Here is a 26309-nt window from a genome sequence, read left to right as displayed (position 1 = left end):
TCCCTACAGGACTAGTACCTGACAGGCTAAACTCAGTGTCCCTACAGGACTAGTATCTGACAGGCTAAACTCAGTGTCCCTACAGGACGACTAGTACCTGACAGGCTAAACTCAGTGTCCCTACAGGACTAGTATCTGACAGGCTAAACTCAGTGTCCCTACAGGACTAGTACCTGACAGGCGGCCACGTCCGGCCCTCCCAGCAACCTCTCCGGTCCGGTCAGATCCAGGTGCACTCTTGGTAACTGCAGAGGGAGGTCCTTGTCAGTGGAGGTGGATCGTGATTGGACGATACGGTCTCTGACCTGCGGTGGGGGCAGGAGAAAGAGGTAGCCCTAGTTTATCGTAGAGAAAGACAGAGTGTGTGTTGGGCCATTTACACTGTGTAACATGGGAAGACATTCACATTCACCGGAAGGAAAGAGAGAAGCGGAGGGGGACTCGAGTGACCAATCGAAGCTCACCATAGATTACAAACCTTACTGGATTGGCCAACAAGGGTTGTTGATACGTAGGCGTTACACCTCCTGGGAGTGGGAGGGTCATACCTCCGGGGAGTGGGAGGGGTCATACCTCCGGGGAGTGGGAGGGGTCATACCTCCGGGGAGTGGGAGGGGCCATACCTCTGGGGAGTGGGAGGGGCCATACCTCCGGGGAGTGGGAGGGTCAAACCTCCGGGGAGTGGAAGGGGTCAAACCTTCGGGGAGTGGGAGGGGCCATACCTCCTGGGAGTGGGAGGGGCCAAACCTCTGGGGAGTGGGAGGGGCCATACCTCCGGGGGAGTGGGAGGGGTCAAACCTTCGGGGAGTGGGAGGGGCCATACCTCCGGGGGAGTGGGAGGGGCCATACCTCCGGGGAGTGGGAGGGGCCATACCTCCGGGGAGTGGGAGGGGCCATACCTCCGGGGAGTGGGAGGGGCCATACCTCCGGGGAGTGGGAGGGGCAATACCTCCGGGGAGTGGGAGGGGCCATACCTCCGGGGAGTGGTCATGCCTCCGGGGAGTGGGAGGGGTCACGCCTCCGGGGAGTGGAGGGTAACTCACCTTCGTCCCACGTAGGAGAATATTGTACCATACTTTATAGTGAGAAAGACAAAAGCTGGTTTGTCTGGCATTGTGACTGATACTATCTGGTTACAACACATAAGGCTCTGAAAAACCACCCAGTGCTGCTCACCTCTCTATTTAAACACCACCCAGTGCTGCTCACCTCTCTATTTAAAAACCACCCAGTGTTGCTCACCTCTCTATTTAAACACCACCCAGTGTTGCTCACCTCTCTATTTAAACACCACCCAGTGTTGCTCACCTCTCTATTTAAACACCACCCAGTGCTGCTCACCTCTCTATTTAAAAACCACCCAGTGTTGCTCACCTCTCTATTTAAACACCACCCAGTGTTGCTCACCTCTCTATTTAAACACCACCCAGTGTTGCTCACCTCTCTATTTAAACACCACCCAGTGTTGCTCACCTCTCTATTTAAACACCACCCAGTGTTGCTCACCTCTCTATTTAAACACCACCCAGTGCTGCTCACCTCTCTATTTAAACACCACCCAGTGCTGCTCACCTCTCCATTTAAACACCACCCAGTGTTGCTCACCTCTCTATTTAAACACCACCCAGTGCTGCTCACCTCTCTATTTAAACACCACCCAGTGTTGCTCACCTCTCTATTTAAACACCACCCAGTGCTGCTCACCTCTCCATTTAAACACCACCCAGTGCTGCTCACCTCTCCATTTAAACACCACCCAGTGCTGCTCACCTCTCCATTTAAACACCACCCAGTGCTGCTCACCTCTCTATTTAAACACCACCCAGTGCTGCTCACCTCTCCATTTAAACACCACCCAGTGTTGCTCACCTCTCTATTTAAACACCACCCAGTGCTGCTCACCTCTCTATTTAAACACCACCCAGTGCTGCTCACCTCTCTATTTAAACACCACCCAGTGTTGCTCACCTCTCTATTTAAACACCACCCAGTGCTGCTCACCTCTCCATTTAAACACCACCCAGTGCTGCTCACCTCTCCATTTAAACACCACCCAGTGCTGCTCACCTCTCTATTTAAACACCACCCAGTGCTGCTCACCTCTCCATTTAAACACCACCCAGTGTTGCTCACCTCTCTATTTAAACACCACCCAGTGCTGCTCACCTCTCTATTTAAACACCACCCAGTGCTGCTCACCTCTCTATTTAAACACCACCCAGTGTTGCTCACCTCTCTATTTAAACACCACCCAGTGCTGCTCACCTCTCCATTTAAACACCACCCAGTGCTGCTCACCTCTCCATTTAAACACCACCCAGTGCTGCTCACCTCTCTATTTAAACACCACCCAGTGCTGCTCACCTCTCCATTTAAACACCACCCAGTGTTGCTCACCTCTCTATTTAAACACCACCCAGTGCTGCTCACCTCTCTATTTAAACACCACCCAGTGCTGCTCACCTCTCTATTTAAACACCACCCAGTGTTGCTCACCTCTCTATTTAAACACCACCCAGTGCTGCTCACCTCTCTATTTAAAAACCACCCAGTGTTGCTCACCTCTCTATTTAAACACCACCGAGTGCTGCTCACCTCTCTATTTAAACACCACCCAGTGCTGCTCACCTCTCTATTTAAAAACCACCCAGTGCTGCTCACCTCTCTATTTAAACACCACCCAGTGCTGCTCACCTCTCTATTTAAACACCACCTAGTGCTGCTCACCTCTCTATTTAAACACCACCCAGTGCTGCTCACTTCTCTATTTAAACACCACCCAGTGCTGCTCACCTCTCTATTTAAACACCACCCAGTGCTGCTCACCTCTCTATTGAAACACCACCCAGTGCTGCTCACCTCTCTATTTAAAAATCACCCAGTGATGCTCACCTCTCTATTTAGAAACCACCCAGTGCTGCTCACCTCTCTATTTAAAAATCACCCAGTGTTGCTCACCTCTCTATTTAAACACCACCCAGTGCTGCTCACCTCTCTATTTAAACACCACCCAGTGCTGCTCACCTCTCTATTTAAACACCACCCAGTGCTGCTCACCTCTCTATTTAAACACCACCCAGTGCTGCTCACCTCTCTATTTGAACACCAACCCGTGCTGCTCACCTCTCTATTTAAAAACCACCCAGTGCTGCTCACCTCTCTATTTGAACAACACCCAGTGCTGCTCACCTCTCTATTTGAACACCACCCAGTGCTGCTCACCTCTCTATTTAAACACCACCCAGTGCTGCTCACCTCTCTATTTAAAAATCACCCAGTGCTGCTCACCTCTCTATTTAAACACCACCCAGTGTTGCTCACCTCTCTATTTAAAAACCACCCAGTGTTGCTCACCTCTCTATTTAAAAACCACCCAGTGTTGCTCACCTCTCCATTTAAACACCACCCAGTGTTGCTCACCTCTCTATTTAAACACCACCCAGTGCTGCTCACCTCTCTATTTAAACACCACCCAGTGCTGCTCACCTCTCTATTTAAACACCACCCAGTGTTGCTCACCTCTCTATTTAAACACCACCCAGTGCTGCTCACCTCTCTATTTAAACACCACCCAGTGCTGCTCACCTCTCTATTTAAACACCACCCAGTGCTGCTCACCGCTCTATTTAAACACCACCCAGTGCTGCTCACCTCTCTATTTAAACACCACTCAGTGTTGCTCACCTCTCTATTTAAACACCACCCAGTGCTGCTCACCTCTCTATTTAAACACCACCCAGTGCTGCTCACCTCTCTATTTAAACACCACCCAGTGCTGCTCACCTCTCTATTTAAACACCACCCAGTGTTGCTCACCTCTCTATTTGAACACCACCCAGTGCTGCTCACCTCTCTATTTAAACACCACCTAGTGCTGCTCACCTCTCTATTTGAACACCACCCAGTGCTGCTCACCTCTCTATTTAAACACCACCCAGTGTTGCTCACCTCTCTATTTAAACACCACCCAGTGCTGCTCACCTCTCTGTAGCTGCTCTCTACTGCTCTCATGTAGCTGGCCAGGGAGTCCTTGCGCCTAGAGAGAGAGACAGAGAGAAAGACAGAGATCAGTCAGCATTACAATGGCAAGCTAATGCCACAGTCATCATCGGCTTTTAGACCCTACAGTACATTACTGACCCTACAACATTATTGGGTCAAGACCCTACAGTACATGAACATTACTGGGTCAAGACCCTACAGTACATGAACATTACTGGGTCAAGACCCTACAGTACATGAACATTACTGGGTCAAGACCCTACAGTACATGAACATTACTGGGTCAAGACCCTACAGTACATGAACATTACTGGGTCAAGACCCTACAGTACATGAACATTACTGGGTCAAGACCCTACAGTACATGAACATTACTGGGTCAAGACCCTACAGTACATGAACATTCAACCCTCAGAAGTCACGAGACACGCAACACGCTCGTGCACCAGCCTGTAAGAAGAAAACATGCTGGTTTTGAGAGGGTGCAAAAGCACAACTCCAGATCCCGTAATTCTCAACAGAGCACAACGCCCCCTGAAGGTCACATGTCCATTACATTAACCAAGACAGTTTATCTATATATATTCAAGGCTGTCTATTTACCACCACAGACCGATGCTGGCAATAAGACCGCGCTTAACGAGCTGTTTAAGGCCATAAAGCAAACAAGAAAATGCTCGTCCAGAGACAGTGCTCCTCCTAGTGGCCGGTGACGAAAGCAGGAAAACTTCAATCCTTTTTATGAACTCATTTCCACCGGCTCTGACTCTCGTCGGATGTAGCAGGGCTTCAAAGGGAAACCCAGCAGCGAGCTGCCCAGTGACACGAGACGAGCTAAATGCCTTTTATGATCTCTTTGAGGCAAGCAACACTGAAGCATGCATGAGAGCACCAGCTGTTCCGGACAACTGTGTGATCACACTCTCCGCAGCGGATGTGAGTAAGACCTTTTAAACAGGTCAACATTCACAAGGCCGCAGGGCCAGACGGATTACCAGGACGTGTACTCCAAGCATGCGCGGACCAACTGGCAAGTTGTCTTCAGTGACATTTCCAACCTCTCCCTGACCCAGTCTGTAATACCAACATGTTTTAAGCAGACCACCGTAGCACCTGTGCCCAAGAACGCAAAGGTAACCTGTGTAGATAACTACCGACCCGTAGCACTCACGTCTGCAGCTATGGAGTGCTTTGAAAGGCTGGTCTACCCTGCCCTCACCCACCTGGATAAGAGGAACACCTGTTCATTGACTAAAGCTCAGTGTTCAACACTATTGTCCCCTCCAAGCTTGTCACCGGCAACGATGAGACAGCATACAGGGAGGAGGTCAGTGACCTGGCAGTGTGGTGGCAGAACAACAACCTCTCCCTCAACGTCAGTAAGACCACGGAGCTGATCGTGGACTACAGGAAATGGGTGGGAGAGCACGCCTCCAACCACACTGACGGGCTGCCGTGGAGCAGGTCGAGAGCTTTGAGTTCCTCGATGTCCAAATCACTGAACACTTAACAAAATGGCCCAAACACGTGAAGAACCGACTGGCTTTCTTGCGGTCTGTAGTTTTATCTCTGGTTTCCACCCAGTATAGTGTGTAGGGTATAGTATTATCTCTGGTTTCCACCCAGTGTGTAGGGTATAGTATTATCTCTGGTTTCCACTCAGTGTGTAGGGTATAGTGTTATCTCTGGTTTCCACTCAGTGTGTAGGGTATAGTGTTATCTCTGGTTTCCACTCAGTGTGTAGGGTATAGTATTATCTCTGGTTTCCACCCAGTGTGTAGGGTATAGTATTATCTCTGGTTTCCACCCAGTATAGTGTGTAGGGTATAGTATTATCTCTGGTTTCCACCCAGTGTGTAGGGTATAGTATTATCTATGATTTCCACTCAGTGTGTATGGTATAGTATTATCTCTGGTTTCCACTCAGTGTGTAGGGTATAGTATTATCTCTGGTTTCCACCCAGTGTGTATGGTATAGTATTATCTCTGGTTTCCACCCAGTATAGTGTGTAGGGTATAGTATTATCTCTGGTTTCCACTCAGTGTGTAGGGTATAGTGTTATCTCTGGTTTCCACCCAGTATAGTGTGTAGGGTATAGTATTATCTCTGGTTTCCACTCAGTGTGTAGGGTATAGTATTATCTATGATTTCCACTCAGTGTGTATGGTATAGTATTATCTCTGGTTTCCACTCAGTGTGTAGGGTATAGTATTATCTCTGGTTTCCACTCAGTGTGTAGGGTATAGTATTATCTATGATTTCCACTCAGTGTGTATGGTATAGTATTATCTCTGGTTTCCACTCAGTGTGTAGGGTATAGTATTATCTCTGGTTTCCACCCAGTGTGTAGGGTATAGTATTATCTCTGGTTCCACCCAGTATAGTGTGTAGGGTATAGTATTATCTCTGGTTTCCACCCAGTGTGTAGGGTATAGTATTATCTCTGGTTTCCACTCAGTGTGTAGGGTATAGTATTATCTCTGGTTTCCACTCAGTATAGTGTGTAGGGTATAGTATTATCTCTGGTTTCCACCCAGTGTGTAGGGTATAGTATTATCTCTGGTTTCCACCCAGTATAGTGTGTAGGGTATTGTATTATCTCTGGTTTCCACCCAGTGTGTAGGGTATAGTATTATCTCTGGTTTCCACCCAGTATAGTGTGTAGGGTATAGTATTATCTCTGGTTTCCACTCAGTGTGTAGGGTATAGTATTATCTCTGGTTTCCACCCAGTATAGTGTGTAGGGTATAGTATTATCTCTGGTTTCCACTCAGTGTGTAGGGTATAGTATTATCTCTGGTTTCAACTCAGTATAGTGTGTAGGGTATAGTATTATCTCTGGTTTCCACCCAGTGTGTAGGGTATAGTATTATCTCTGGTTTCCACCCAGTATAGTGTGTAGGGTATAGTATTATCTCTGGTTTCCACTCAGTGTGTAGGGTATAGTATTATCTCTGGTTTCCACTCAGTGTGTAGGGTATAGTATTATCTCTGGTTTCCACCCAGTATAGTGTGTAGGGTATAGTGTGTAAGGTGCAGTGTTTAGGGTGCAGTGTGGAGGGTATAGTGTTTAGGTTATAGTGTGTAGGGTATAGTGTGTAGGGTATAGTGTGTAGGGTGCAGTGTTTAGGGTGCTAGTGTGTAGGGTGCTTGTGCGTACTTGGCTGCCATGCGTAGTGCATCCTCCGCGTGTCTGACACTCTCCTCCAGACTCTTCTTCTCCTGCTGTACGTCCGACAGGTGTTTACCCAGAACCCTTAGAGACTGCTCCTTCTGACGCACCTCCTGACGAGCTTCCGACAGACTCTTGGGGGAGAAGGGGAAGAGGGTTAGAGTTAGGGAGGAAAGAGAGAGAGAGAGAGACAGAGAGAGACAGAGAGACAGAGAGAGAGACAGAGAGAGAGAGAGAGAGAGACAGAGAGAGAGACAGAAAGAGAGAGAGAGAAAAGAGAGAGAGAGACAGAGAGACAGAGAGACAGAGAGACAGAGAGAGACAGAGAGAGAGAGACAGAGAGAGAGACAGAGAGAGAGACAGAGAGAGAGACAGAGAGAGAGAGACAGAGAGACAGAAAGAGAGAGAGAGACAGAGAGACAGAGAGACAGAGAGAGAGAGACAGAGAGACAGAAAGAGAGAGAGACAGAGAGACAGAAAGACAGAGACAGAGAGACAGAAAGACAGAGAGAGAGAGACAGAGACAGAGAGAGAGAAAACAGAGACAGAGAGACAGACAGAGAGACAGAGACAGAGTGGTTACCTGTACGGCCTGTGAGAGTGTGTGTTCTCTCTCTCTCTCTTCTCCACAATGTGTGTCCATGCGTAACCCCAGTGTGTGTAGCTGGTCAGACTGTTGTCTCAGGAGACCCTGAGCCTGCTCCTCTCTCTGTAAGGCCTGTCTCAACTCCTCACACACACTGCCAAACCGCTCTGCCGGCACCTACACACAGAGACACACACAGTTAGCCACACACAGAGTTAAACTTAGACACACACACAGAGTTAAACTTAGACACACACACAGAGTTAAACTTAGACACACACACACACAGAGTTAAACTTAGACACACACACACACACACTCACAGAGTTAAACTTAGACACACACACAGAGTTAAACTTAGACACACACACACACAGAGTTACACTTAGACACACACACACACAGAGTTAAACTTAGACACACACACACACACACACACACACACACACACACACACACACACACACACACACACACACACACACACACACACACACACACACACACACAGAGAGAGTTAAATAGTTCCACATACACTGACCACGTGAATGACACATTTAGTGAGGGCGCTCACCAGGTGGCACGGTCCTCGGTCGTCCTTGGTGACACGTTTGAGGCGCGCGACCTCTAACCTCAGGCTCCGCCTCTCCACCTCAGCGGAGTGCAGCCGGTGGGTGAAAACCAGGAAGTGTTGCTGCAGCGAAACCACCAGACACTGACAGACAAAAACATTGGGGAACTGGGTTAACATACAGTCAATAGATTAATATCTACAGGTACCTGCCAAAACAATGGGGAACTGGGTTAACATACAGTCAATAGATTAATATCTACAGGTACCTGCCAAAACAATGGGGAACTGGGTTACCATACAGTCAATAGATTAATATCTACAGGTACCTGCCAAAACAATGGGGTACTGGGTTACCATACAGTCAATAGATTAATATCTACAGGTACCTGCCAAAACAATGGGGAACTGGGTTAACATACAGTCAATGCACCACCATGTCTCAGTCACCAGATCTCAACCCTTATGGTAGAGGCACCGTCTCAGTCGAGTAAACAGTGGAGGACCCAGGTTAGAGGTTAAACAGTAGAGGACCCAGGTTAGAGGTTAAACAGTAGAGGACCCAGGTTAGAGGTTAAACAGTAGAGGACCCAGGTTAGAGGTTAAACAGTAGAGGACCCAGGTTAGGGGTTAAACAGTAGAGGACCCAGGTTAGGGGTTAAACAGTAGAGGACCCAGGTTAGGGGTTAAACATTAGAGGACCCAGGTTAGAGGTTAAACAGTAGAGGACCCAGGTTAGGGGTTAAACAGTAGAGGACCCAGGTTAGGGGTTAAACATTAGAGGACCCAGGTTAGGGGTTAAACAGTAGAGGACCCAGGTTAGGGGTTAGGGGTTAAACAGTAGAGGACCCAGGTTAGAGGTTAGGGGTTAAACAGTAGAGGACCCAGGTTAGAGGTTAAACAGTAGAGGACCCAGGTTAGGGGTTAAACAGTAGAGGACCCAGGTTAGAGGTTCGGGGTTGAACATTAGAGGACCCAGGTTAGAGGTTAGGGGTTAAACAGTAGAGGACCCAGGTTAGGGGTTAAACAGTAGAGGACCCAGGTTAGAGGTTCGGGGTTGAACATTAGAGGACCCAGGTTAGGGGTGATACATTAGAGGACCCAGGTTAGAGGTTAAACAGTAGAGGACCCAGGTTAGAGGTTAAACAGTAGAGGACCCAGGTTAGAGGTCAAACAGTGTTACTGTTGGGAGACGGAGTGGGGGGGGGACATTCAAAATGTCCTCCTAAAAATGCTTATAACACAAAAATAACTCTGTTCAAAATAATTCCTGTACTGCCCATTCTGGTGGACTGTTGATCCAGTCCTGAACTTGAATCTAAAATGTCACTCTTGTTCCCGTGCCGACCTCGAACTCAGGTGGTTAAGAGAGTAAGTCAAAATAACATATATATATATATATTCTCTATGAAATACATTGTTATAGACCACTAACCTTATTGCTCATCTGTTTGGCCATGAGTCGGTGTAAGCCCTGTCCCAGCCTACTAACCAGAGTACCCTTGTTCACGCTATAGGGTGTGAGATGGGACCCTCGGTCTGAGGGGGTGAGGAGGTGGTCCAGGAGGCGGGATAGACTGTTACGAGCGGCAGACAATACCACCCGAGAGGAAGATACTGGAGGAGAAAGAGACACGGACAATATACACTGCTCAAAAAAATTAAAGGGAACACTAAAATAAGTGGACAGTTTGATTTCACAAAAGTGTGATTGACTTGGAGTTACATTGTGTTGTTTAAGTGTTCCCTATAATTTTTTGAGCAGTGTAGTATCGGAATTTTTTTTTTTAAAGTCAAGGGGTCTGAATACTTTCCGAAGGCACAGTGTATATACACAGTACCACAGTACCATTTTGACTATTTTCTACATTGTATAATAATAGTGAAGACATCAAAACTATGAAAATAACACACATGGAATCATGTAGTAGAAGTGCTAAACAAATCAAAATATATTCTCTATTTTAGATTCTTCAAAGTAGCCACACTTTGCCTTGATGACAGCTTTGCACACTCTTGGCATTCTCTCAACCAGCTTCACCTGGAATGCATTTCCAACAGTCTTGGAGTTCCCACATATGCTGAGCACTTGTTGGCTGCTTTTCCTTCACTCTGCGATCCAACTCATCCAAAACCATCTCAATTGGTTTGAGGTCAGGTGATTGTGGAGGCCAGGTCATCTGATGCAGCCCTCCATCACTCTCCTTCTAGGTCAAATAGCCCTTACACAGCCTGGAGGTGTGTTATGGGTAATTGTCCTGAGAGTACCTCGTCACAGATCTGCTGCTGTGTTATTGTGCCATCTGACTGACTCAGACACTGTACCAAAATCAATGGCGGCCCCACGACATTGACATGACCCCACGACATTGACATGACCCCACGACATTGACATGACCCCTGACATTGACATGACCCCACGACATTGACATGACCCCACGACATTGACATGACCCCACGACATTGACATGACCCCACGACATTGACATGACCCCACGACATTGACATGACCCCATGACATTGAGGGAAATGCATATTTACTTCTAAATACGTCACATCGGATTTTAGTCATTGAAGTTCACACTGAAAACTTAACATCCTGAAAATTCTACATCTAAATATATTCTATGGAGTGGTGGCCAGGATTTAGCAGCGGTGGTCAGGGGAAACACGGAGAGAGGTTGGGGTGAGAGCCAGGGACAGCTACAGGTACAGGTACAGATACAGGTACAGATACAGGTACAGATACAGGGACAGCTACAGGTACAGGTACAGATACAGATACAGATACAGGGACAGCTACAGGTACAGATACAGCTACAGGGACAGCTACAGGTACAAGTACAGATACAGGTACAGATACAGGTACAGATACAGCTACAGGTACAGATACAGCTACAGGGACAGCTACAGGTAGATACAGGTACAGATACAGATAAAGGTACAGATACAGGTACAGGGACAGCTACAGGTAGAGATACAGGTACAGGTACAGATACAGATACAGGTACAGATACAGGTACAGATACAGCTACAGGTACAGATACAGGGACAGGTACAGGTACAGATACAGGCACAGATACAGGTACAGATACAGGTACAGATACAGCTACAGCTACAGGTACAGATACAGGTACAGGCACAGATACAGATACAGGTACAGATACAGCTACAGGTACAGGTACAGATACAGGTACAGATACAGCTACAGGTACAGATACAGATACAGCTATAGCTACAGGTACAGCTACAGGTACAGATACAGACACAGAGATACAGATACAGCTACAGCTACAGGTACAGATACAGCTACAGATACAGGTACAGATACAGCTACAGCTACAGGTACAGATACAGATACAGGTACAGGTACAGATACAGGTACAGATACAGCTACAGGGACAGATACAGATACAGGTACAGATACAGGTACAGATACAGCTACAGGGACAGATACAGATACAGATACAGGGACAGATACAGGTACAGGTACAGATACAGGTACAGATACAGGGACAGATACAGGTACAGGTACAGATACAGCTACAGGGACAGATACAGATACAGATACAGGTACAGACACAGGTACAGAGATATAGATACAGCTATACAGAGCCAGGTAGATAACACCTGGGATAGAAGACCATGGAGCAGGTAGATAACACCTGGGATATAGAAGACCATGGAGCAGGTAGATAACACCTGGGATATAGAAGACCATGGAGCAGGTAGATAACACCTGGGATAAAGAAGACCATGGAGCAGGAGATAACACCTGGGATATAGAAGACCATGGAGCAGGTAGATAACACCTGGGATATAGAAGACAGTAGATAACACCTGGGATATAGAAGACCATGGAGCAGGTAGATAACACCTGGGATATAGAAGACCATGGAGCAGGTAGATAACACCTGGGATATAGAAGACCATGGAGCAGGTAGATAACACCTGGGATATAGAAGACCATGGAGCAGGTAGATAACACCTGGGATAAAGAAGACCATGGAGCAGGTAGATAACACCTGGGATATAGAAGACCATGGAGCAGGTAGATGACACCTGGGATATAGAAGACCATGGAGCAGGTAGATAACACCTGGGATATAGAAGACCATGGAGCAGGTAGATAACACCTGGGATATAGAAGACCATGGAGCAGGTAGATAACACCTGGGATATAGAAGACCATGGAGCAGGTAGATAACACCTGGGATATAGAAGACCATGGAGCAGGTAGATAACACCTGGGATATAGAAGACAGTTACCATGGGGCAGGTAGATAACACCTGGGATATAGAAGACCATGGAGCAGGGAGATAACACCTGGAATATAGAAGACCATGGAGCAGGTAGATAACACCTGGGATATAGAAGACCATGGAGCAGGGAGATAACACCTGGGATATAGAAGACAGTTACCATGGAGCAGGTAGATAACACCTGGGATATAGAAGACAGTTACCATGGAGCAGGTAGATAACACCTGGGATATAGAAGACCATGGAGCAGGTAGATAACACCTGGGATATAGAAGACAGTTACCATGGAGCAGGTAGATAACACCTGGTTTATAGAAGACCATGGAGCAGGTAGATAACACCTGGGATATAGAAGACCATGGAGCAGGGAGATAACACCTGGGATATAGAAGACCATGGAGCAGGTAGATAACACCTGGGATATAGAAGACAGTTACCATGGAGCAGGTAGATAACACCTGGGATATAGAAGACAGTTACCATGGAGCAGGTAGATAACACCTGGGATATAGAAGACCATGGAGCAGGTAGATAACACCTGGGATATAGAAGACAGTTACCATGGAGCAGGTAGATAACACCTGGAATATAGAAGACCATGGAACAGGTAGATAACACCTGGGATATAGAAGACCATGGAGCAGGTAGATAAATCCTGGGATATAGAACACCATGGAGCAGGTAGATAACACCTGGGATATAGAAGACAGTTACCATGGAGCAGGTAGATAACACCTGGGATATAGAAGACAGTTACCATGGAGCAGGTAGATAACACCTGGGATATAGAAGACAGTTACCATGGAGCAGGTAGATAACACCTGGGATATAGAAGACAGTTACCATGGAGCAGGTAGATAACACCTGGGATATAGAAGACAGTAGATAACACCTGGGATATAGAAGACCATGGAGCAGGTAGATAACACCTGGGATATAGAAGACAGTTACCATGGAGCAGGTAGATAACACCTGGGATATAGAAGACAGTTACCATGGAGCAGGTAGATAACACCTGGGATATAGAAGACAGTTACCATGGAGCAGGTAGATAACACCTGGGATATAGAAGACCATGGAGCAGGTAGATAACACCTGGGATATAGAAGACAGTTACCATGGAACAGGTAGATAACACCTGGGATATAGAACACCATGGAGCAGGTAGATAACACCTGGGATAGAGAAGACAGTTACCATGGAGCAGGTAGATAACACCTGGGATATAGAAGACAGTTACCATGGAGCAGGTAGATAACACCTGGGATATAGAAGACCATGGAGCAGGTAGATAACACCTGGGATATAGAAGACCATGGAGCAGGTAGATAACACCTGGGATATAGAAGACCATGGAGCAGGTAGATAACACCTGGGATATAGAACACCATGGAGCAGGTAGATAACACCTGGGATATAGAACACCATGGAGCAGGTAGATAACACCTGGGATATAGAAGACCATGGAGCAGGTAGATAACACCTGGGATATAGAAGACCATGGAGCAGGTAGATAACACCTGGGATATAGAAGACCAAGGAGCAGGTAAGTAAATACCTGGGATATAGAAGACAATCACCATGGAGCAGGTAGATAACACCTGGGATATAGAAGACCATGGAGCAGGTAGATAACACCTGGGATATAGAATACCATGGAGCAGGTAGATAACACCTGGGATATAGAAGACAGTTACCATGGAGCAGGTAGATAACACCTGGGAAATAGAATACAGTTACCATGGAGCAGGTAGATAACACCTGGGATATAGAAGACAGTTACCATGGAGCAGGTAGATAACACCTGGGATATAGAAGACAGTTACCATGGAGCAGGTAGATAACACCTGGGATATAGAAGACCATGGAGCAGGTAGATAACACCTGGGATATAGAAGACCATGGAGCAGGTAGATAACACCTGGGATATAGAAGACCATGGAGCAGGTAGATAACACCTGGGATATAGAAGACAGTTACCATGGAGCAGGTAGATAACACCTGGAATATAGAAGACCATGGAGCAGGTAGATAACACCTGGGATATAGAAGACAGTTACCATGGAGCAGGTAGATAACACCTGGGATATAGAAGACCATGGAGCAGGTAGATAACACCTGGGATATAGAAGACAGTTACCATGGAGCAGGTAGATAACACCTGGGATATAGAAGACCATGGAGCAGGTAGATAACACCTGGGATATAGAAGACCATGGAGCAGGGAGATAACACCTGGGATATAGAAGACAGTTACCATGGAGCAGGTAGATAACACCTGGGATATAGAAGACAGTTACCATGGAGCAGGTAGATAACACCTGGGATATAGAAGACAGTTACCATGGAGCAGGTAGATAACACCTGGGATATAGAAGACAGTTACCATGGAGCAGGTAGATAACACCTGGGATATAGAAGACAGTTACCATGGAGCAGGTAGATAACACCTGGGATATAGAAGACCATGGAGCAGGTAGATGACACCTGGGATATAGAAGACCATGGAGCAGGTAGATAACACCTGGGATATAGAAGACCATGGAGCAGGTAGATAACACCTGGGATATAGAACACCATGGAGCAGGTAGATAACACCTGGGATAAAGAAGACCATGGAGCAGGTAGATAACACCTGGGATATAGAAGACAGTTACCATGGAGCAGGTAGATAACACCTGGGATATAGAAGACAGTTACCATGGAGCAGGTAGATAACACCTGGGATATAGAAGACAATCACCATGGAGCAGGTAGATAACACCTGGGATAAAGAAGACCATGGAGCAGGTAGATAACACCTGGGATATAGAAGACCATGGAGCAGGTAGATAACACCTGGGATATAGAAGACCATGGAGCAGGTAGATAACACCTGGGATATAGAAGACAGTTACCATGGAGCAGGTAGATAACACCTGGGATATAGAAGACCATGGAGCAGGTAGATAACACCTGGGATATAGAAGACCATGGAGCAGGGAGATAACACCTGGGATATAGAAGACAGTTACCATGGAGCAGGGAGATAACACCTGGGATATAGAAGACAGTTACCATGGAGCAGGTAGATAACACCTGGGATATAGAAGACAATCACCATGGAGCAGGTAGATAACACCTGGGATATAGAAGACAGTTACCATGGAGCAGGTAGATAACACCTGGGATATAGAAGACAGTTACCATGGAGCAGGTAGATAACACCTGGGATATAGAAGACAGTTACCATGGAGCAGGTAGATAACACCTGGGATATAGAAGACAGTTACCATGGAGCAGGTAGATAACACCTGGGATATAGAAGACCATGGAGCAGGTAGATAACACCTGGGATATAGAAGACAGTTACCATGGAACAGGTAGCTAACACCTGGGATATAGAAAACAGTAGATAACACCTGGGATATAGAAGACAGTACCCTTCCGACTGCTGGTTCACTACCTCCAGATTCCTCCACCAGTTTGCGCTAGCTAACTCTCTCGGTGTGTGTGTGTGTGTGTGTGTGTGTGTGTGTGTGTGTGTGTGTGTGTGTGTGTGTGTGTCTGTGTGTGTGAGAGAGAGAGTTACCTGTGTGCTCTAAGGCCTCTTGTAGTTCAGCCATGGAAGACATGATGAAGAAGGAGATATCTTTACGACGAAGCCACCTCACACACAGTCTTCCTCTCCCTTCATCGTCATTATCCTCTTCACCTGAGAGAGTCAGAGAGAAAGGGGTTAATACGATGCTATCCCATTCATACATTCATCGTTTCATAGTTCATTCCCGAGGGAAATCTTGCTGTTTTTAACATAGTACATTTCATCCAAATTTTTTGTCGAAACAATTATTTTATTTTTTACCAGAAATTGTCATTTTCTTAAAGAAGAATCGTGTGCCTTGCTTCAGTTGTCCAAAAAGGTTGGACTGAAAACCTACAGGACAGTAGATCTCCAGTGAAGAGGGTTGGACTGAAAACCTACAGGACAGTAGATCTCCAGGAAGAGGTTTGGACTGAAAAACCTACAGGACAGTAGATCTCCAGGAAGAGGGTTGGACTGAAAACCTACAGGACAGTAGATCTCCAGGAAGAGGGTTGGACTGAAAACCTACAGGACAGTAGATCTCCAGGAAGAGGGTTGGACTGAAAACCTACAGGACAGTAGATCTCCAGGACAGTAGATCTCCAGGACAGTAGATCTCCAGGAAGAGGGTTGGACTGAAAACCTACAGGACAGTAGATCTCCAGGAAGAGGTTGGACTGTAAACCTACAGGACAGTAGATCTCCAGGACAGTAGATCTCCAGGAAGAGGGTTGGACTGAAAACCTACAGGACAGTAGATCTCCAGAAAGAGGGTTGGGCTGAAAACCTACAGGACAGTAGATCTCCAGGAAGAGGGTTGGACTGTAAACCTACAGGACAGTAGATCTCCAGGACAGTAGATCTCCAGGAAGAGGGTTGGACTGAAAACCTACAGGACAGTAGATCTCCAGGAAGAGGGTTGGACTGAAAACCTACAGGACAGTAGATCTCCAGGAAGAGGGTTGGACTGTAAACCTACAGGACAGTAGATCTCCAGGAAGAGGTTGGACTGTAAACCTACAGGACAGTAGATCTCCAGGACAGTAGATCTCCAGTGAAGAGGGTTGGACTGAAAACCTACAGGACAGTAGATCTCCAGGAAGAGGGTTGGGCTGAAAACCTACAGGACAGTAGATCTCCAGGAAGAGGGTTGGACTGTAAACCTACAGGACAGTAGATCTCCAGGACAGTAGATCTCCAGGAAGAGGTTGGACTGAAAACCTACAGGACAGTAGATCTCCAGGACAGTAGATCTCCAGGAAGAGGGTTGGACTGTAAACCTACAGGACAGTAGATCTCAGGAAGAGGGTTGACCTGAAAAACCTACAGGACAGTAGATCTCCAGGAAGAGGGTTGGACTGTAAACCTACAGGACAGTAGATCTCCAGGAAGAGGGTTGGCCTGAAAAACCTACAGGACAGTAGATCTCCAGGAAGAGGGTTGGACTGAAAACCTACAGGACAGTAGATCTCCAGGAAGAGGGTTGGACTGAAAACCTACAGGACAGTAGATCTCCAGGACAGTAGATCTCCAGGAAGAGGGTTGGACTGTAAACCTACAGGACAGTAGATCTCCAGGAAGAGGGTTGGCCTGAAAAACCTACAGGACAGTAGATCTCCAGGAAGAGGGTTGGACTGTAAACCTACAGGACAGTAGATCTCCAGGACAGTAGATCTCCAGGAAGGGGGTTGGACTGAAAACCTACAGGACAGTAGATCTCCAGGAAGAGGGTTGGACTGAAAACCTACAGGACAGTAGATCTCCAGGAAGAGGGTTGGGCTGAAAACCTACAGGACAGTAGATCTCCAGGACAGTAGATCTCCAGGAAGTGGGTTGGACTGAAAAACCTACAGGACAGTAGATCTCCAGGAAGAGGGTTGGCCTGAAAAACCTACAGGACAGTAGATCTCCAGGAAGAGGGTTGGACTGTAAACCTACAGGACAGTAGATCTCCAGGAAGAGGGTTGGCCTGAAAAACCTACAGGACAGTAGATCTCCAGGAAGAGGGTTGGACTGAAAAACCTACAGGACAGTAAATAACCAGGAAGAGGGTTGGACTGAAAACCTACAGGACAGTAGATCTCCAGGAAGAGGGTTGGACTGAAAACCTACAGGACAGTAGATCTCCAGGTAGAGGTTGGACTGAAAACCTACTGGACAGTAGATCTCCAGGAAGAGGGTTGGACTGAAAACCTACAGGACAGTAGATCTCCAGGAAGAGGGTTGGACTGAAAACCTACAGGACAGTAGATCTCCAGGAAGAGGGTTGGACTGAAAACCTACAGGACAGTAGATCTCCAGGAAGAGGGTTGGCCTGAAAAACCTACAGGACAGTAGATCTCCAGGAAGAGGGTTGGACTGTAAACCTACAGGACAGTAGATCTCCGGGAAGAGGGATGGACTCATAACCTACAGGACAGTAGATCTCCAGGAAGAGGGTTGGAATGCCCTTGCATATATCGACGAGTCAAAAACATTCACAAATATTTTCATAATAATAATTTCACAGTGCAGTTGTGTCATTGCCCTGCTCACCTTTAGATGGCGATGTTGAGTCCTTCTCTCTCTCCTCCAGAGGAGGGACGACTGAAACACGAACTCCTATAGAGGGGTACCTCTGCCCACCCACCCTAAACACCAGCCTGCTCCCCCGTCCCAACACACACAACCTGTTCACAGCTATCACACACACCACACACCTTCTCCACCTCCTCACCCCTCCTCCCTTCCTCTGCTCATCCCCCTCTCCTCTTCCCTCCCCTAGAGCTTGTACGAGCGTTCTAACCTCCATCTCTAGGCCCTCTCGCTCCGCCAAGCGGCGAGTGAGGAGAGTTTTCTGTGTGCGGAGTGTGTGTGTGGCGTGTGTGAGGTGTGTGAGCGCCCAGCCAGTAGGGTGCAGGCTGAGAGCAGGGTTGACCCCTGGAGGTCAGACTGGGTTAGGGTTTTCTGGAGCATGGCGAGGTCATTGGTCAGCTGGCTGCGTTCTTTCTCGAGTGAGGATAGTCTCTGACGGGCCTCCTCAAGCTGAGCAGCGAACATCTAGTGAGAGAGGTGGGGAAGGGAAGGAGAGAGAGAGAGGAGGGAGAGAGAGGAGGGTGAGAGGTGGGGAAGGGAAGGAGAGAGAGAGGAGGGAGAGGAAAGGAAGGAGAGAGTGGGGAAGGGAAGGAGAGAGAGGGAGGGAGAGAGGTGGGGAAGGGAAGGAGAGAGAGGGAGGGAGAGGTGGGGAAGGGAAGGAGAGAGAGAGGGAGGGAGAGGTGGGGGGAAGGGAAGGAGAGAGAGGGAGGGAGAGAGGTGGGGAAGGGAAGGAGAGAGAGAGGAGGGAGAGGGTGGGGAAGGGAAGGAGAGAGAGAGAGGGAGAGAGGTGGGGAAGGGAAGGAGAGAGAGAGGAGGGAGAGAGGTGGGGAAGGGAAGGAGAGAGAGAGGAGGGAGAGAGAGAGAGAGGAGGAGAGAGAGGTGGGGAAGGAGAGAGAGGAGGAGGGAGAGGGTGGGGAAGGGAAGGAGAGAGGAAGAACGAGAGAGAAAAAGAAAGACATTTACGAAAGGATTGGTTGTGCTTTATGTGTAGATGTGTCTCTGTGTGTATGAGTAGCAGTGTAGCAGTGTGTTAGTTACCTGTATCTTCCCTGTAACAGTGTGTTAGTTACCTGTATCTTCCCCTGTAGCAGTGTGTTAGCTACCTGTATCTTCCCTGTAGCAGTGTGTTAGTTACCTGTATCCTCCCCCTGTAGCAGTGTAACAGTGTGTTAGTTACCTGTATCTTCCCCTGTAGCAGTGTGTTAGTTGCCTGTATCTTCCCTGTAACAGTGTGTTAGTTACCTGTATCTTCCCCTGTAGCAGTGTGTTAGTTACCTGTATCTTCCCTGTAACAGTGTGTTAGTTACCTGTATCTTCCCTGTAGCAGTGTGTTAGTTACCTGTATCTTCCCTGTAGCAGTGTGTTAGTTACCTGTATCTTCCCCTGTAACAGTGTTTTAGTTACCTGTATCTTCCCTGTAACAGTGTGTTAGTTACCTGTATCTTCCCTGTAGCAGTGTGTTAGTTACCTGTATCTTCCCCTGTAACAGTGTGTTAGTTACCTGTATCTTCCCTGTAGCACTGTGTTAGTTACCTGTATCTTCCCCTGTAACAGTGTGTTAGTTACCTGTATCTTCCCTGTAACAGTGTGTTAGTTACCTGTATCTTACATTTACATTTACATTTAAGTCATTTAGCAGACGATCTTCCCCTGTAACAGTGTGTTAGTTACCTGTATCTTCACCTGTAGCAGTGTGTTAGTTACCTGTATCTTCCCTGTAGCAGTGTGTTAGTTACCTGTATCTTCCCCTGTAGCAGTGTGTTAGTTACCTGTATCTTCCCCTGTAGCAGTGTGTTAGTTACCTGTATCTTCCCTGTAGCAGTGTGTTAGTTACCTGTATCTTCCCTGTAGCAGTGTGTTAGTTACCTGTATCTTCCCTGTAGCAGTGTGTTAGTTACCTGTATCTTCCCTGTAGCAGTGTGTTAGTTACCTGTATCTTCCCCTGTAGCAGTGTGTTAGTTACCTGTATCTTCACCTGTAGCAGTGTGTTAGTTACCTGTATCTTCCCCTGTAGCAGTGTAACAGTGTGTTAGTTACCTGTATATTCTCCTGTAGCAGTGTGTTAGTTACCTGTATCTTCCCCTGTAGCAGTGTGTTAGTTACCTGTATCTTCCCTGTAACAGTGTGTTAGTTACCTGTATCTTCCCCTGTAGCAGTGTGTTAGTTGCCTGTATCTTCCCTGTAACAGTGTGTTAGTTACCTGTATCTTCCCCTGTAGCAGTGTAACAGTGTGTTAGTTACCTGTATCTTCCCCTGTAACAGTGTAGCAGTGTGTTAGTTACCTGTATCTTCCCCTGTAGCAGTGTAACAGTGTGTTAGTTACCTGTATCTTCCCCTGTAGCAGTGTGTTAGTTACCTGTATCTTCCTGTAGCAGTGTGTTAGTTACCTGTATCTTCCCCTGTAACAGTGTGTTAGTTACCTGTATCTTCCCTGTAACAGTGTGTTAGTTACCTGTATCTTCCCCTGTAACAGTGTGTTAGTTACCTGTATCTTCACCTGTAGCAGTGTGTTAGTTACCTGTATCTTCCCTGTAGCAGTGTGTTAGTTACCTGTATCTTCCCTGTAGCAGTGTGTTAGTTACCTGTATATTCCCCTGTAGCAGTGTGTTAGTTACCTGTATCTTCACCTGTAGCAGTGTGTTAGTTACCTGTATCTTCCCCTGTAGCAGTGTGTTAGTTACCTGTATCTTCCCTGTAACAGTGTGTTAGTTACCTGTATCTTCCCCTGTAACAGTGTAGCAGTGTGTTAGTTACCTGTATCTTCCCCTGTAGCAGTGTGTTAGTTACCTGTATCTTCCCTGTAACAGTGTGTTAGTTACCTGTATCTTCCCCTGTAACAGTGTGTTAGTTACCTGTATCTTCCCCTGTAGCAGTGTGTTAGTTACCTGTATCTTCCCCTGTAACAGTGTAGCAGTGTGTTAGTTACCTGTATCTTCCCTGTAGCAGTGTGTTAGTTACCTGTATCTTCCCCTGTAGCAGTGTAGCAGTGTGTTAGTTACCTGTATCTTCCCCTGTAACAGTGTGTTAGTTACCTGTATCTTCCCCTGTAGCAGTGTGTTAGTTACCTGTATCTTCCCCTGTAACAGTGTAGCAGTGTGTTAGTTACCTGTATCTTCCCTGTAGCAGTGTGTTAGTTACCTGTATCTTCCCCTGTAGCAGTGTAGCAGTGTGTTAGTTACCTGTATCTTCCCCTGTAGCAGTGTGTTAGTTACCTGTATCTTCCCCTGTAGCAGTGTGTTAGTTACCTGTATCTTCCCTGTAGCAGTGTGTTAGTTACCTGTATCTTCCCCTGTAGCAGTGTGTTAGTTACCTGTATCTTCCCTGTAGCAGTGTGTTAGTTACCTGTATCTTCCCCTGTAACAGTGTGTTAGTTACCTGTATCTTCCCTGTAGCAGTGTGTTAGTTACCTGTATCTTCCCCTGTAGCAGTGTGTTAGTTACCTGTATCTTCCTGTAACAGTGTAGCAGTGTGTTAGTTACCTGTATCTTCCCCTGTAACAGTGTGTTAGTTACCTGTATCTTCCCCTGTAGCAGTGTGTTAGTTACCTGTATCTTCCCTGTATCAGTGTGTTAGTTACCTGTATCTTCCCTGTAGCAGTGTGTTAGTTACCTGTATCTTCCCCTGTAGCAGTGTGTTAGTTACCTGTATCTTCCCTGTAACAGTGTAGCAGTGTGTTAGTTACCTGTATCTTCCCCTGTAACAGTGTGTTAGTTACCTGTATCTTCCCCTGTAGCAGTGTGTTAGTTACCTGTATCTTCCCTGTAACAGTGTAGCAGTGTGTTAGTTACCTGTATCTTCCCTGTAACAGTGTGTTAGTTACCTGTATCTTCCCTGTAACAGTGTGTTAGTTACCTGTATCTTCCCTGTAACAGTGTGTTAGTTACCTGTATCTTCCCCTGTAACAGTGTGTTAGTTACCTGTATCTTCCCCTGTAGCAGTGTGTTAGTTACCTGTATCTTCCCCTGTAGCAGTGTGTTAGTTACCTGTATCTTCCCCTGTAGCAGTGTGTTAGTTACCTGTATCTTCCTGTAGCAGTGTGTTAGTTACCTGTATCTTCCCCTGTAGCAGTGTGTTAGTTACCTGTATCTTCCCTGTAGCAGTGTGTTAGTTACCTGTATCTTCCCTGTAACAGTGTGTTAGTTACCTGTATCTTCCCTGTAGCAGTGTGTTAGTTACCTGTATCTTCCCCTGTAGCAGTGTGTTAGTTACCTGTATCTTCCCCTGTAGCAGTGTGTTAGTTACCTGTATCTTCACCTGTAGCAGTGTGTTAGTTACCTGTATCTTCCCTGTAGCAGTGTGTTAGTTACCTGTATCTTCCCCTGTAGCAGTGTGTTAGTTACCTGTATCTTCACCTGTAGCAGTGTGTTAGTTACCTGTATCTTCCCCTGTAGCAGTGTGTTAGTTACCTGTATCTTCCCTGTAGCAGTGTGTTAGTTACCTGTATCTTCCCTGTAACAGTGTGTTAGTTACCTGTATATTCCCCTGTAGCAGTGTGTTAGTTGCCTGTATCTTCCCTGTAGCAGTGTGTTAGTTACCTGTATCTTCCCTGTAGCAGTGTGTTAGTTACCTGTATCTTCCCTGTAGCAGTGTGTTAGTTACCTGTATCTTCCCTGTAACAGTGTAACAGTGTGTTAGTTACCTGTATCTTCCCTGTAGCAGTGTGTTAGTTACCTGTATCTTCCCCTGTAACATTGTGTTAGTTACCTGTATCTTCCCTGTAACAGTGTGTTAGTTACCTGTATCTTCCCCTGTAGCAGTGTAACAGTGTGTGTGTGTTGCTGGTCCATCTCATGTCTCTGTGCTGTCCAGGTCTCTTCTCTCTGTTTCACTGTCTCCTCTATTCTCACTAACACCCCTTCCTGGCTCTGCTGCAGCTGAGATACACACACACTGTTACTCTCACACACAGCCTGCAGGTGGGACACCTAGAGAGGGAGAGAGGAGAGAGAGAGAAAGTCGAGAGAGAGCGTGAGAGAATGTAGAGAGAGAGCGTGAGAGAGAAAGGAGAGAGGGAGCGTGATAGAGAAAGGAGAGAGAGAGCGTGAGAGAGAAAGGAGAGAGTGTGAGAGAGAAAAAGTAGAGAGAGCGTGAGAGAGAGAAAGTGGAGAGAGCGAGAGAGAGTGTCGAGAGAGAGCGTGAGAGAGAAAGGAGAGAGGGAGCGTGAGAGAGAAAGGAGAGAGAGAGCGTGAGAGAGATGGAGGAGAAAGAGAGAGAGAGGGAGAGAGAGAAGAGAGCGAGGGGGAGGGAGATGGAGGAGAAAGAGAGAGAGAGGGGGAGAGAGAGAAGAGAGCGAGAGGGAGGGAGATGGAGGAGAAAGAGAGAGAGGGAGAGAGAGAAAGACATCAAATACGGCCTAAGATTTTGTGAACATTTGTAAGCTGTATTGTAAGAGAAACAAATAGTATCTCACTAGCTCACACACACACACATCTCACACACACACACCCTACCCTCTCGTTGGCGCGTGTAAGGTCAGAGGTGAGGGTGTCGACGTGTTCCGTTATGACATCACAGAGCTCCGCCCAGGAGAAACTACCCAGGATGCATTGTGGCTGGGAGACGAGGACGCAGCCCGCCAACAGACGCTGGAACAGACCGTGAAGGAACGACAACTTCTCCTGCAGAGACACACACACAGACACTTGGGTGAGCCAAACAGTAACAGAGAGACACACACACACACACACACACACAGACACTTGGGTGAGCCAAACTGTAACAGAGAGACACACACAGACACTTGGGTGAGCCAAACTGTAACAGAGAGAAACACACACAGACACTTGGGTGAGCCAAACTGTAACAGAGAGACACACACACAGACACTTGGGTGAGCCAAACAGTAACAGAGAGACACACACACACACACACACACACAGACACTTGGGTGAGCCAAACGGTAACAGAGAGACACACACACACAGACACTTGGGTGAGCCAAACAGTAACAGAGAGACACACACACACACACACACACACAGACACTTGGGTGAGCCAAACGGTAACAGAGACACACACAGACACTTGGGTGAGCCAAACGGTAACCGCTGCTGCTAACACAGTCTATAATGACGTTACATTAGGGTTATATAGGGTTACACAGTGATAGTAACAGACCAACTGCCATGTTTACTAGAGGGAGAAACAGGGCTTTATAAAACACAGTGATAGTAACAGACCAACTGTCATGTTTACAAGAGGGATAAACAGGGCTTTATAAAACACAGTGACAGAACAGACCAACTGTCATGTTTACTAGAGGGATAAACAGGGCTTTATAAAACACAGTAACAGAACAGACCAACTGTCATGTTTACAAGAGGGATAAACAGGGCTTTATAAAACACAGTGATAGTAACAGACCAACTGTCATGTTTACAAGAGGGATAAACAGGGCTTTATAAAACACAGTGATAGTAACAGACCAACTGTCATGTTTACTAGAGGGATAAACAGGGCTTTATAAAACACAGTAACAGACCTACTGTCATGTTTACTAGAGGGATAAACAGGGCTTTATAAAACACAGTGATAGTAACAGACCTACTGTCATGTTTACTAGAGGGATAAACAGGGCTTTATAAAACACAGTGATAGTAACAGACCTACTGTCATGTTTACTAGAGGGATAAACAGGGCTTTATAAAACACAGTAACAGACCTACTGTCATGTTTACAAGAGGGATAAACAGGGCTTTATAAAACACAGTAACAGAACAGACCAACTGTCATGTTTACAAGAGGGATAAACAGGGCTTTATAAAACACAGTGATAGTAACAGACCTACTGTCATGTTTACTAGAGGGATAAACAGGGCTTTATAAAACACAGTGATAGTAACAGACCAACTGTCATGTTTACTAGAGGGATAAACAGGGCTTTATAAAACACAGTGATAGTAACAGACCAACTGTCATGTTTACAAGAGGGATAAACAGGGCTTTATAAAACACAGTGATAGTAACAGACCAACTGTCATGTTTACAAGAGGGAGAAACAGGGCTTTATAAAACACAGTGATAGTAACAGACCTACTGTCATGTTTACTAGAGGGATAAACAGGGCTTTATAAAACACAGTGATAGTAACAGACCAACTGTCATGTTTACAAGAGGGAGAAACAGGGCTTTATAAAACACAGTGATAGTAACAGACCTACTGTCATGTTTACTAGAGGGATAAACAGGGCTTTATAAAACACAGTGATAGTAACAGACCAACTGTGATGTTTACTAGAGGGAGAAACAGGGCTTTATAAAACACAGTGATAGTAACAGACCAACTGTCATGTTTACTAGAGGGATAAACAGGGCTTTATAAAACACAGTGATAGTAACAGACCTACTGTCATGTTTACTAGAGGGATAAACAGGGCTTTATAAAACACAGTGATAGTAACAGACCAACTGTGATGTTTACTAGAGGGATAAACAGGGCTTTATAAAACACAGTAACAGACCTACTGTCATGTTTACTAGAGGGATAAACAGGGCTTTATAAAACACAGTAACAGACCTACTGTCATGTTTACTAGAGGGATAAACAGGGCTTTATAAAACACAGTGACAGAACAG

General features: G+C 46.5%; 1 protein-coding gene across 1 annotated transcript in view; it reads right to left on the bottom strand.

Moving 5' to 3' along the window:
- LOC135532574 (coiled-coil domain-containing protein 171-like) overlaps positions 1–26309 on the bottom strand; it is a gene marked incomplete at its 3' end in the record, with an annotated part of 56438 nt that overhangs the window by 15368 nt on the left and 14761 nt on the right. Inside the window, 11 exon segments of the mRNA XM_064960054.1 lie at positions 174–305; positions 3982–4036; positions 7164–7309; positions 7759–7938; positions 8336–8476; positions 9768–9949; positions 16167–16289; positions 18696–19040; positions 19043–19199; positions 23471–23659; positions 24185–24352. Coding sequence (XP_064816126.1) covers positions 174–305; positions 3982–4036; positions 7164–7309; positions 7759–7938; positions 8336–8476; positions 9768–9949; positions 16167–16289; positions 18696–19040; positions 19043–19199; positions 23471–23659; positions 24185–24352 — 1818 coding nt within the window.

This window comes from Oncorhynchus masou, unplaced genomic scaffold (assembly GCF_036934945.1).
Source record: "Oncorhynchus masou masou isolate Uvic2021 unplaced genomic scaffold, UVic_Omas_1.1 unplaced_scaffold_1914, whole genome shotgun sequence".
Lineage (NCBI taxonomy): Eukaryota > Metazoa > Chordata > Actinopteri > Salmoniformes > Salmonidae > Oncorhynchus > Oncorhynchus masou.
This window is presented reverse-complemented; position numbering and strand designations above follow the sequence as displayed.